The 13,566-nt window shown below is 36.0% G+C and overlaps 1 protein-coding gene across 2 annotated transcripts in view; it reads right to left on the minus strand.

The window, feature by feature from the left end:
• Positions 1-7,421: 7,421 nt before the first annotated feature.
• The window catches only part of ASAH2 (N-acylsphingosine amidohydrolase 2), a 65,971-nt gene continuing 59,826 nt past the window's right edge, over positions 7,422-13,566 (minus strand). For both annotated transcript variants that reach the window (XM_077945590.1, XM_001100613.5), the window contains 3 exons: positions 12,784-12,843; positions 9,668-9,756; positions 7,422-7,700 (listed from right to left, as the gene is read on the minus strand). In XM_077945590.1, coding sequence (XP_077801716.1) covers positions 7,511-7,700; positions 9,668-9,756; positions 12,784-12,843 — 339 coding nt within the window. In that variant the 3' untranslated portion in view covers positions 7,422-7,510. The remainder of the gene's footprint in view (positions 7,701-9,667; positions 9,757-12,783; positions 12,844-13,566) is intronic.

Raw genomic sequence — 13,566 nt, forward strand, 5'->3', positions numbered from 1 at the left:
TTATCTCATGTGATGGGAGCAGAAGCAAGAGAGAACATGAGTGGGGAGGTGCTGGACACTTTTAAACAACCAGATCTTTCTAGAATTCATCATGAGAACAGTGCCTAGAGAATGGTGCTAAACCATTCATGAGAAACTGTCCCCATGATCCAATCATCTCCCATCAGGCCCCACCTCCAATATTGGGGATTACAATTCATCATGAGATTTGATGGGGACACAGATTCAAACCGTATCAGGAGTGTATGCCCATCACTTTTGAGCGTACAAGAGGAAAGTAGAACATATCACTTCTCTCATCTCATTTAACAGAACTTAGCTATATGGCTACAACCAGTTTCTAGAGGCAGCCCTGGGCTATACCAATGCTGGGAAATACAGTCCTAATCCATGACCAATTAAAACTATCACTATGGAAGAATGGGAGAGCAGATTGTGGTGTGGAGTCTAATGGTCTCTTCCACAGCCAGTCAACCTAATAAAACTCCCCACCTCCTTAAAATCCCCTTCCATTCTTGTGAAATTGCTGTCAAGTTTCAAAGGCTTAATTCAGTCCTTATCCCTTTAAGCTTCTCTACAACATTTGATACAATTGACCCGCTTGGAGTTCTTTCTTCCTGATATGGTTTGGCTCTGTGTCCCCAGCCAAATCTCATCTTGTAGCCCCCATAAATCCCACCTGTTGTGGGAGGGACCCAGTGAAAGATAATTGAATCATGGGGTCCAGTCTTTTCCGTGCTGTTCTCATGTTAGTGAATAAGTCTTACAAGATCTGATGGTTTTAAAAATGGGAATTTCCCCGCACAAGCTCTCTCTCTTTGCCTGCTGCCATCCACGTAAGATGTGACTTGCTCTTCCCTGCCTTCTGCCGTGATTAAGAGGCTTCCCCAGCCATGTGGAACTGTAAGTCCATTAAACCTCTTTCTTTTGTAAATTGCCCAGTCTTGGGTATGTCTTTATCAGCAGTGTGAAAACAGACTAATACACTATCCCTTCTCCTAACTCTTCTAATTGTTTCCCTCTTAGTAATATTACTTTGTGGCCCTGCTTCTGTTCATCTTCCTTAAAGTAGGTGGTTCCAAAAGGCCTGTCATCTGAATCTCTTTTCTCTTTCTTATATGCACTCTCTTTTGCAAAATCATCAACTTCCTTGATTTCAACCATCAGTTTGAAGTTGATGCTTCCCATATATCTAATCTTTTGCCCCACTTTCTCTCCGGTGTCTCTACTCCACGTTTCCCACTGTGTGCTGGACTTTTGCATATCTTGTCAACGTCTCAGACATCCAAAACTAGATTTACCATCATCTGTCTGAAATCTGCTTCCTTTTACCCTGGCTCTTGTTTATAGCATTACTATGACCCAAATGTTTTAGGGTTTGGGCAGTTGTAACTGTCTTCTCCCTACCTTATCCAGTCAATGAGTACATTGTGTCCATTGTAACTCTAGAGTTTTATACACCCACACCTTTCTGACCTGTTCCTAAAGCCATTGTTCTTGTTCTTGTTCTGACTTCATTACCTCTTAGTCTAGATCATTCTACTAACTTCTCTCCTCATTCTAATTCTTCCTACACTAATATCAGGGATGCCAAAGCACAACTTTGAAAAAGATTAGGGAAAGGACAGTCATTGTGGCTAACCATGATTCCAGTCTCAATGGTAGAATTTTTTAGTTTCTACTATTTTCCAGATACTTACATGCAATATCTCATATAATACTCAGTAACATCTAACTAAACTAACAGCTAAGTAAATTAAGTGCATATATACACCAGGCACTGTGCCAACAACTGTACCTTATTTTAATCTCACAACCTAAAAAGGTAAGTACTATTATTGTTCTCTTTTTGTATATTAAGCAACTGAGAGGAAGAAACCAAGGCTTTACAAACCTAAGTCATTTACTCATGGTCTGATATTGGTTAAATGGTAAAACTAGGATTTGAACCAGTTAGTTCCAAAATATCCTCTCATAAACATTAACTTAACCTCATAGCAATTATAGAAGGTCATTATTAATATTATTATTTCATAAACCAAGGAAGTTAAGTAATCTTAAATTGACCAGACTTCACAGCCCAAGTTCTTTCTTTTCTTTATACAACTTCCCATTTATGGTCCTCAGTTATAAATGACCTTCCAGTCTCTGTGAGATTTCTTGCATTCGTGGATTATTGAGATTAAGAGAAACTGAGAAGAGACAGGCAACAAGTCAGCACAACACAGTCCACAGTGTGGGAAAGTCTTCCAGAGGGTGTATTCTCCTCATGATAGTGGAATCAACTTTGTAAAATCACAGACACTAGTTTCTTGAAATTCCACTTAAGGGTGTCTTTCTCCACGTCATCATCACTGTCCCTTGGCCATTTAGGGGATATGGTTGGACTTTGTCCTAAGCTTACAAATGCTGGATTATTAAGTTCTTTTGTCCATTTAGCTTACTTTGGTCCGGAAAAAAAAGGGTAAATCTTTTATACTGAATATGAAAAAATACAATGAGACAGAAAATATGGGCAAGTCAATGTTTCCAGATACCTGATTTCAGACAGGGATAGTAGATCTTCTATTCTCCTCTAGCTAGTATTGACCCCGTATGTCCAGGCTTCTACTTTTTCATTATGGTTGAAAAACATCCAGAAATAGGACCAACGGAAGCTAGGTCCCTGATAACTTGGCAGTATGCAGGTCAAGATGCTTTGAATTTTATGTGGGTGGCTCAAATTTTTAGTATTCACAAGTATTTATGAACTTGTAAGGCTGGAACTCTGAACACTATCTAAAGGGAGAGAATGGTCTTCATTGGCTATACGTGCCATTTTAGCAGGTACAACAAACAAACAAACAAAAAACAAAAGAAATCATAGATTTGGAAACATGAAATTGACATAAGCAAAAGAAGTCTGAATAAATTCAATTCCATGGGTTTGTCTATGGGCAGGGTTATAGCCCTGAACACAGAAGGATGACACTAAGTAGCACTGGAAACTGGGAGCCAAGGTAAGTTTTTTGGTTATAGAAAGTGTATTTTATTATTAGAGCAAATGGCAAATACATCCAAGGACTTTGATGTTATAGGGGAAGTCTCAAGGGGGAAAAATGCTAATACAAGTATAAAACCAAATTGCTATTTATGAAAGTAAAGTTTAGTGCTGCCTCACTGTCAACTCTTCCCTTATACTCTAACTACAACTTTGATAAAGTACTCAATATTCCCTCTACATGGAATAGTCTATTTGCCCAGTACACAAACACACACAAATACACACATACACGCACACACCATTGCCTTTCTTCTAGCTAATTTCTACATATCTTTGAAGTCTTAGCTTATATGTTATTTCTTCCAGGAAACTTACTGAAACATCCCCAAGACCATATTAGGTGCTCTCTCTCATTCCCTGAACAATAACAATATGGGTCACCCTGTACAGTAATTACTTGTTTATCTGCTTGCTTTGTTCATTAAACTGTAAGTTTCTTTTGGCAGGGAATAGCTTTGCCTTCATTATTGTTTCATTCTTAGGATTTAGTATAATTTCTGCCACAAAGTATATAGGTGCTTGATATAAATCTGTTAAAGGAATGTAAACATTTTGCAATACAGAAAGCATTTTTTTCATCATGATTCCAATGTGTGTCCTTTTCCAAAATATGTTTTCTAGAGTAAAACTAGTTATAATTATTTCAAAGAGCAGTTAAGTTGGATATGCAGATATTATTCCTTGCCCATTGTGGTAAACTTTAGGGCTGCTTGCAAACATCCTGGTTCCGTCACCTGCCCAGTGAAAAATGCATAGTAATGTGGGAGCTTCACGAACTATTGCATGATTCTCCCTGTCCCTTCCCCCTAATCATGGAAGCACCTGTTCCTGTTCCCTCACTATGGAAGAATGCTTAGAATGGAAATCTCTGTCAGGCTGTGAACCCAAATGAGAAGGGTGTGGAACAGATCCTTCAGCTAACCTCGATGGACAGGTCATGAGATCAAGAAATAAATCTCTAATGTTGTAGCTTAACTAATCTGTCTTGACTGACATACTTGTATGTCAGCTACTTCAGCTGTCTCTTTTTTCTTACTATCAGAACTTGCCTCACTCTCTAGAAGCACAAAATACTAAGTGTTCTTTTTTCCAGCCTCCCTTGCAGGTAAGAGTAGCTGTGTGGCACCGTTCTGAACAAGGAAATAGAAGGAAAATTCAACTTGTGTTCCTACTACTTTCCACCTTCCAAAGGGGTATTATAAAGAGAACTCTTTTCCCATTTTGCTGCTTCATTCAATTGTATGTAGACACGAGGTAGCGATCTTTTAGCCAAGAAGATAAGCCTAAGAATTAAGTCAGTATGTTAAGAAGAGCCACTAAGTGGCTACACGAAACCTGAATTTATCACTTCAAGACTTACTGCTACGTGAGGTTATAAATGTCTTCAGTATTTGGATGGATGTTGATCAGGAATATTTTCTGAGTTACAACTGAATGCATTCTAACTAATTGTGTAAAGAATGTCCAAATTTCCCTCTCCGACACCCTATCACTCTAAAATTTTGGAAGCCAATATAAACCAGCAAGTCAGATTGGATACCCAGGAAGCAAGAGCATCATTTGGAAGAACTAAACACATGAGAAGTTTATCCAGTGATGAAACCTTTTGGCTAAAGATAGAATCCATGCGCTAATAGTAGAAAAAGACAGTAAGCTCACTTATGTTGGAGGAGAAGCATAAGAGGGCACATTAGAAAAGGACATTCATAAGTGAATTCATTCTTGGTCTTTTTGTTCAGAATTAGCTCATGAAACCATTTCATAGTTAGCTACCTGCCTAGGAAATTTTTTTGCCCAACTAGTAAAAAAGAGAAAGAAAATAAAAGAAATGCCAACCATACATGTGTTTTTCCAGCAGTACATCTTCAGAAGTTGGAAAGGAACTGATAAAGAAGTGGGTCCCTCGTGCTTCAGTGGTTATTTATTAGTCATTTGTATCACTTTCCAACCTAATTTACATGTAATCTAACACCTTTTTTTCCACCTCTTTTTTTAAAAAAGTGTTCATTTGTCTACATTACCTTTCATTAGACAATACTTTTATGAGTGTAATTCTTAATTTATTATTAAATAATCCATTGAATGTTGACAATTTTACTCAGTACTCATCAAAAAATCCAGACCTGGAAAAGAGATTATTCAGTGCTTTTCAAAGAAGTCACAGAATCCTTAAAACCAGAGTAGGCAGGGTACAGCAAATAAAATGCAGACACTTTAACAAAATCTCCAAAATTGTTCTCCTACCTACCCAATCTGCCATATTCCACTTTTTCCACCAATTTCAGGAGTTTCCGCCACATGGTTTGGCTCCAATGAGCCAGTCCCTGCAGCATCCACAGATACGAATTGGATCTGTGTTTTTACATCAACAGATAAGTTCAGTTACTTCATAATATTCTTTTATGCATAGATACAGAACCGATATTGATAATCTAGGAATTTGGTTTTATTTTTACACATGAACTGCAAACATAGAACTGCATGACCTAGAAGAAATGACAGCTGGTAAGAAAATAGGTTTCTATGGGTTATCTGGGACCAAGAGTGCTGGGTGCAGAAGGGTCAGTAGATGATACAGTGACCACCTTGGTACAGTTTCCAGTGAGCTATCAGGAATCACAAGTAGATTGAGGAAAGCTTCAATAGAAGGCATAGAGGTAGTGGAAAATGATTCATGAACCCTTCTGAGTAATAACAAATACTTTTAAAAACCATATCATGAGTTCTAATATAATTTTCTTGTCTGGGATCAGCTATTTTCAGGATCACTTGTTCTTTTAGGCTCCTGAACTTTTACACTAAAGACTGTGGTGTCATTAGAAAAATGATCACACACTTGGAATCCCTGATTGCCTAATCTTCCAGCAGTTAATGTCCATGGAAACAGCCTCTAAGATGCCTATTCATCAAAAAGTGTTCCAGGTTCATTCTAATTCAATAAATTATGTTGAGATTAAGTTATACATAATGGATGTTAATATTACCATCATTAATATTGTTATTATTTTCAGACCTCAAAGTTTATTTTTGAAATACAGATTGATATTTTCCCTAAAATGCTAAAGCTTTTACATACATACAAAAGTACGACCTGGGTTTGGAAATTTGCTTTGCAGTCTGGGAGCTCCTAGTTAACTTAAAGGATTTTAAATGCAATTAGTACTTTCAAGCAATTGATGTCAGATTGTCATATCTTACTCTTTGGGGCATGAGGCTAGGTATTTTACAATGCCCAAAAACAACTTTCAAAATAGTATTTAGCAAACTGTCTGGAGCCTCTTTACCCCAAAATTAGAGTATGCAACACAGATGATACCCAAGATGTAACTTGAAGATTACTGATTTTTTAAATGCCTCCCTGGAATTTACATATTAAATTGATTACTTTCTCCTTCATAATAGTTACCTTTTGACACTTACATATTCATCCCAAGTACAATTTCACTAATTTTCAAGGCCCAGGCACCACTGTAATTCTGGGCATATAAATCGTAAATATTCTATGATTGAATGGGTCCGTGAGTGAGTGAACAAATGGTAAAAGAACAGATAAATTAATTTAGAACCTTTGCTCTGAGGAGTGCTTTCCCAGCCAGTAATACTTTTAATATGTACACTAATGGCAAAGCTTTCTGGTTTGGGGTGAATTTGATTAATGAAAAGAGTCAAAAAAATCATTTGGAATAAGTCTTGGGGATAAGAGACACAATCCAGTGGGATAAGGACACTTAGGAAAACACAAGGCATGATCAAAATACTGCAAGTCTGGCTTTCTCATAATTGAGTTCTGAAGGCAATTCCAGAAATGATTTGAGCATCCACAACAACTCTGAACTAAGCATGTTAACTCCAGAATGACTGCTTAGAAAGGCTATGTTATTTTGAATGAAGAAAAACTGACGTGCTGATTTTCTGTTTCTCTAATTAGGCTCATACATTTATGGTCAAGGTGTATATCATATTTTGTAAATGTGATTATAAGAAAAGACCATTTTTCTTATCTGTAAGATGAACAATAAGACTAGATGATTTCTATAAACTTTCCCAGTACTAACATCCAATAATTATTTATATAAATAAATAGGTTAAACATTGTTCACATGTATTCAGCCATTCTCACTAATATTTCAGAGGTTTTATATTGAAGGGACTCTCCTTTCAACAACCCCAAGGCTTCAAGGGAAATCATGCTTTAGGCTGTAGACCACAAGGTATATGGCTGCTGGAACAAGATATATGGGACAAACCTCTCTCTCTCTCTCTCTCTCTCTCTGTCTCACACACACACACACACACACACACACACACACACACACACCTCTGCCCCATTAGCAGTAAACTATCTGTCCCCAAATAAGGATGATTATAGAAGTCAACATAGTAGTGCACTAGTTCACATTCATTTGAAATCACTTATATAATGTGTACAGAGTAACGCTGTTCTTCACATGATCTGCCAATTTTTCACTAAGTAGTTACAACTTCAAAAGCAGGGGAAGTGCCTTCAAATGAAAGTATGACAGCAGGCTTCAGAATGTCCTGCTTCCGATTGTGTCCAAAATATCTTATTCTGTAGATTCCAGGCTGGGCAGTGTCTGGAATATGCCATTCCACTGTTGCATTACTCAGACCCAGGAGTCCCTTGTGCCAATAAAAACTGTTGATAGAAAACAAACAAGCAAGCAAAACTCAATTTTACTCTTAAAAATGTGTAATTAGAAAAAATACTGATTATTCATTTAATGAATATTCAGGGAGTACCTATAATGAGCAAGGCACTATCTAGACATTGAAGATACAGCAATGAACACAACAGACAAAAATGTCTATTTTCTAGAAGAGAAACTTTAAAGAACAGCAATTTGTAGAAATAGCTTTACTTGTTCCACCTTTCTTCCTACCTAAATTATATTCATCCCAGGAAACCTTACCTGATAGCCACAAGATGTCTATCCTGTTGTAGAATTGCAAAGTACTCTTTTAGCCTTTACCTGACACTTATTTTCACATCTAGATTCATTTGTTTTATATATATATATATAATGAATACATGTCAGACTCTCTTCTAGAAGTACTGAGGGTACAGTAAGGAGCAAGATAGATATGGTCCCAAGTTTTATGAAGCTTATGTTCTATTGGGTTGAGGATGGGAATAAATGCAATAAACAAATAAAGCAATAAATATAAAAATCTTAAGAATGACAAATGTAATGTAGAAAACAAGATGGAAGTTTTTTTAGGGAGATGTCATTTAAACTGAGTCTGCAAAAATCTGGAGGGAAAAACATTCTAACAAGAAGGAACAGAAAATACAAAGTGTCCAAAGCAGGAACAAATTTGATGTGGCCACAAAGCAGAAAGCAGGTCGGTTGGTACAGGGAATAGTAAACCACAGAAGAGTGCTTGAGATGAGAGAAACAGATGGAACCAGATCATGTTGGCCCGTGCAGATCACAGCAGAGAGTTCAGACACTCTTCTAGACTCAGTGAGATACAATGGGCTAACTGATTGACATCCTCAGTTACGTTGAAAGTTAATCTCTTGGGCACAGAGAGTGTGCTCGACATTCTATGTTTCTCAGTGATGGGTTCAGTACTCTCAACAAATATTTGATTATTCTGCTGCTAAGGAACAAGGCAGGGATCTAAACATATCCTCAGTATTGACTGCTATTAGCTAAAAACTTTTAGCATTTAAATATAAATCATTATTTTTATTACCTGTATAACCTTTTAAATGGTAAATATGCATTACTTGTTTAAAAATTTACCTATACTCTACAGCTCTAAATAGCAAAGAAAAATTATGCCCATATTTGTATATGGTTATCAAGTGGGCCATGATCAAATTCCTATTTTCAATTAACCATCTGAACCATACTAACATACTTACATTTAACAAACTAATATCACTTAGTTGAGGCAATCTGAATTAGACCCAAATAGCCAAAAACTGTACCTACTTCCATGCCACTGTCCTAAATGCGAAATGTATAGACTTGGGAACAGAAATATTGTCTTATTTCAGACACATTGTCAAATCTTCAAAATATCTATTCAGCTCAGGAATTTGGTAGCTAAAAGCAAAGAGATATGTCTCTCTGAGGAAATTGCATGAGTATATTATCTCCTCACTCAAGTCATTAAGGGTTAAACACCCAAGCCTATAGCGTTTTAGTAACTCAAATTAAGAATCATTGATCACATACAAACATGCAATACATATCAGGTATAGACTCATTTTCCCTACAGAAATATCAAGCTCTACAGAGACATCTCAACACTTTTACTCCACACTCCTTTCAACCAATTTGCAATAAAGCTAGTTAGATTTCAGAAATAATACCTGTGACCATGGGGGAAAAAACAGAACAGATGTCTGTAAGAATGGAAGCCATAACCTCATTAGCACCTAATCTTACAGAAGCACATACCACACTGTTTTGTAGAAAAATGAATCAAAATGAAATCTAATAAATCAACTAAATATGGCCAGAAAGCTCCTTGAGAATTTGATATCATTAATACCTTGTATTGAGCCAGTCTTTTCATTTGTCTTCCCAGCATTACAAGCCAACTGTTTTCAAAGCTTGAAACACAAAAATATTCAATAGATGTGCTCACCGAGTCTCCCAGGAGGCATCATTACACACTATCTGCCACGATGTTGAAGTAGCCTCATATTTCTCCACAGTGAGGAAGGTCTGATGGGTCTGAAATGCAATTAGGAATCTGTTTGTAAATATTCCCCTTGTTGACCATATGTTAGCCTACCAGTACCTTGTGTGAAAATGTGTTAGAATTTCATCCACATTCTTAGGCTTTCCTCTTAACATTCTATGCAATGTACTCAGAATGTTAATTTATCCAGTCTATTAAAAAAACATGACTTTTTTAGAAATTTGAAAGAAGCATAATTTTAGAGTTAATAGCAAATTTTGGAAATTAGGGCAGAAAAGAGGCTGGAAATAAAACTTACGTGAGATTTTAAAAAGGTATAAGTTGAGCCTTTTCGTGACATGCTTATTGATCTAAATATCCCAAGACTTTCTCTAGTCACCTCAAGATTTAGAAGGGAAAATGGTAAAGTTTAATCTATTTTCTATCTCTAGGTGAATGAATTATTAGTTAACGTACCTCCCTGCGTGAAAGAATTGAAAAGAATACATAAATCTTCCCTATCCTGGGGTGCTAAAGGAGGTCTCTAGATTTTTATAATAGATTCCTAGAAACCACATCATAAAAAGATTTTATTTCCCCATTGGAAGATTATTATAATAGAAGAATTTTTTCAGACCAAGAATTCAGCTTCAAACAAAGCGCAGATTTGAATAATATGACAAGTTAATAAAGACAAAGGCTATAAATTTCTAGTATCCCTTTAAATCCCTGAGATTATGACCCTAAAAGGCACATGTTTAATTCACCTATATTTATCACAGTCCTTTACGTCTGTCATTTACTGGTGCTCAAATAACCCCTTGCTAAATGGATCACCTATTTACATGTGGGCCATGAAATTGTTTAAAATTCTTCTTTAAGTATTCAACTGATGAATTACATTCAATAAGGAAGTTTTCATAACCATAGGAACTTGTAAAGAGAGTTATTTCTGTCTATTTAGGGCAAATGACATTGGGAAGGCCTTAGATGGAGAAGATACAGTAGGCTTTTTGAATATGTCTAGAGTATAGACTGAAGAACAAGTCTAGGCCTCTGAATATCAGGGATAAAACATATGACAATTTTTTCCCAACTACTCTACCATAATCTCTTCCAGATGCATAATTAGTTAATATAAGTTACTTTCTCTCTCCAGCCCTCAGTTTATTCATCTGGAAAATAGAGGTAATACAACTTAACTCATTGGGTAGTTGTAAGGATGGAATTAATCATGTGATAATCCATATAAAGCACTTTAATAGGAATACTTGCAAATAGTACCTGCAAAATAGTAAGCATTCCATAAACAGTGATGACAATTACTAATAATGGAGGGTACTGGAAATTGTTTTATACCAAGTCCCAGAGCATTCTTTAAAATTAATTCTATTACCACTACAGTACTTTAAATGTTTTGTTCTCCTGCTTCTCCATGGCAATAATGATGATAGAATTTCTCTACCCTAGGCATATCAGATGACAGCTAAACCTGCAGTTTTGATATAACACTTTGATATCTTCAGAAAATAATGTTATAAACATGTAACTATTATGGCACAGATTGACCTCCTAAAGAAATTACTTCAAACAGGTACATATTGACTACCTAAGAAGTAGAAGACTATCCCCCAATGTCATATTTTTTTGAGAATGACATTTGAGAATGTCATATTGCCACAATTGTTATCTTGGCAACAATGACATTTTAATGAACAGGAATGGGAAGGTTCTTTTGGAAGGAAGGTATTTTTGGATTATAAGTGACTATGCGCCCTGGGAAGAACAGCTAATTGATAGAAGGAATGCATCCTCAGCCATAGTAAAAACCATGACCTTGAAATCACAGTCGTATGCCCACTGTTTTTCCACTATAAATTCCTTTATTATTTGACCTTTTACAACTAGAATGTGTCCAGTTATTGCTTGTGTAGTTATAAGTACATGTTAAGGAAGCTATAGAAGTATAATTTTATTAATAGATATATTACATATGTATATAGTTTATCATACATATGATAAAAACAAAAAAGTCTGAAATGCTTTATTAAAAAACTCTTAATAGCTATTACCTCTGGAAAGCAGGTTTGTGGGTAGAAGAGAACATATATATTCTATTTTCTGTACTCCTATATTGTTTTAACATTGGACATGTATTTTGAATGTCATTTTTTAAGTTTAATAATTAAATGCCCTATTAACACCAGTAGTAAATAATAGGAAAATGGCTAGTGCAAGATAAAGTAAAGCACATGTGCCAGGACTCTAAGCCATGAGAGTATCCACCCAGGGATCCGTGACCATTCCACAACTGTACAGGTAGGACCAGAGATGGTAGTGTAGAGGAGGAGAAGACAGCCAAAAAGAGAAGAAGGAGCCAAAGACACACATCCTTCAGTTGGCCCTTTGATTATTTCACAACATTTGGTAGAGTTCTATATATTTGAATACAGTCATACATTGGATACATCCTGAGAAGTGCATCGCTAGGCAAATTCATCATTGTATGAGCATCACAGACTTAGACTTACACAAACTTAGATAGTGTAGCCTCCTACACACCTAGGCTATATAGTATAGCCTCTGGCTCCTAGGCTACAAATCTATACATCCCATTACTGTATTGAATGTTGTAGGCAATTATAACATGATGGTAAGTATTTGTGTATCTAAACATACCTAAACGTAGAAAAGGTACAGTAAAAGTATAGTATTATAATCTCATGGGACCACTGTCATAAATGCAGTTCATCTTCGACTGAAACATCATTATATATGGTGCATAACTATACATATATGTGATTGTATTCAACTTAACATCTTCTTGACAGACAATGCAGTCATACATGCATTATGCTATACTTGGTCCTAAATAGCCAATTATATATTTCCTGTGTGCTTTTACCCAGACTCAATCCACATTAACTGTACCCATTGAATATTTTCCCATATCTACAAAATAAGATGAAAACAAGTTGGAACATTTTGTCTTTATGATATTAACCTCTAGAGGGATATTTAAATGAATGAATGGCTGAAAGGTGGATTTACATTTGTAAAAGAAAATCATTGATGCCTACCTCGTTTTGTGCTGAATTCTTCGGGTTAGCACCTACAAATATAACTTCAGCAACTTCTCCCTGAAAATAAAGATTCATTTAATGACTTCTAATAAAAGGATTTTTGCTATACTCATATTTTGGCACTATTTATTATAAATTTTATGATTTAGGGTGCCTTTATAGATTTCATTGTATTTAATCAAGTAAGTTATCTTCTAAGAATATTAACCCTTGCAACAATAGACATAGGAATGTTTGGCCAATGAGTTTGCTTTTGGTAGACTCAGATACAAGTGAAGATCTAGAGCTGTAGTTCATATTAGTGACAGCACATTAAAATGGCTTCTTCAGGCCTTGATAATTCCTCATAACTCCCTCCCAACACAAATACAGGGAATATTTGAATCAAAATTAGAACAGTGAAAACTTTCCACAGATGACTCATATTTATGCTTACATTTATAGTTAAGCTTATATTTTTATAAGAGATGGAGTGGCAGGATGTGTATTTATCTTCCCACCTGAAACAACTAATTTAAAAACTGGAAAAAATATATATTAAACAATGGATTTTCAAGTGACAATGAAAGATGGTGATATTTGAGTGCCAGCAAACAAACAAGATGAACCCCGTAATTCACCAGCTCAATGTCATCAGAGTTTATGGGCCATGGCAGAAGGAGGAGAATTCAGGCCAAGTCTGGCAGTCTAAGTTGAGGATATGGAGCTGGGAGTCCACAAATGGCAAATAGTCTTGAGTTTATAGCACAGAGCATCGTAGAAGAGCTGCACAGAGGCAGA

This window comes from Macaca mulatta, chromosome 9 (assembly GCF_049350105.2).
Source record: "Macaca mulatta isolate MMU2019108-1 chromosome 9, T2T-MMU8v2.0, whole genome shotgun sequence".
NCBI lineage: Eukaryota > Metazoa > Chordata > Mammalia > Primates > Cercopithecidae > Macaca > Macaca mulatta.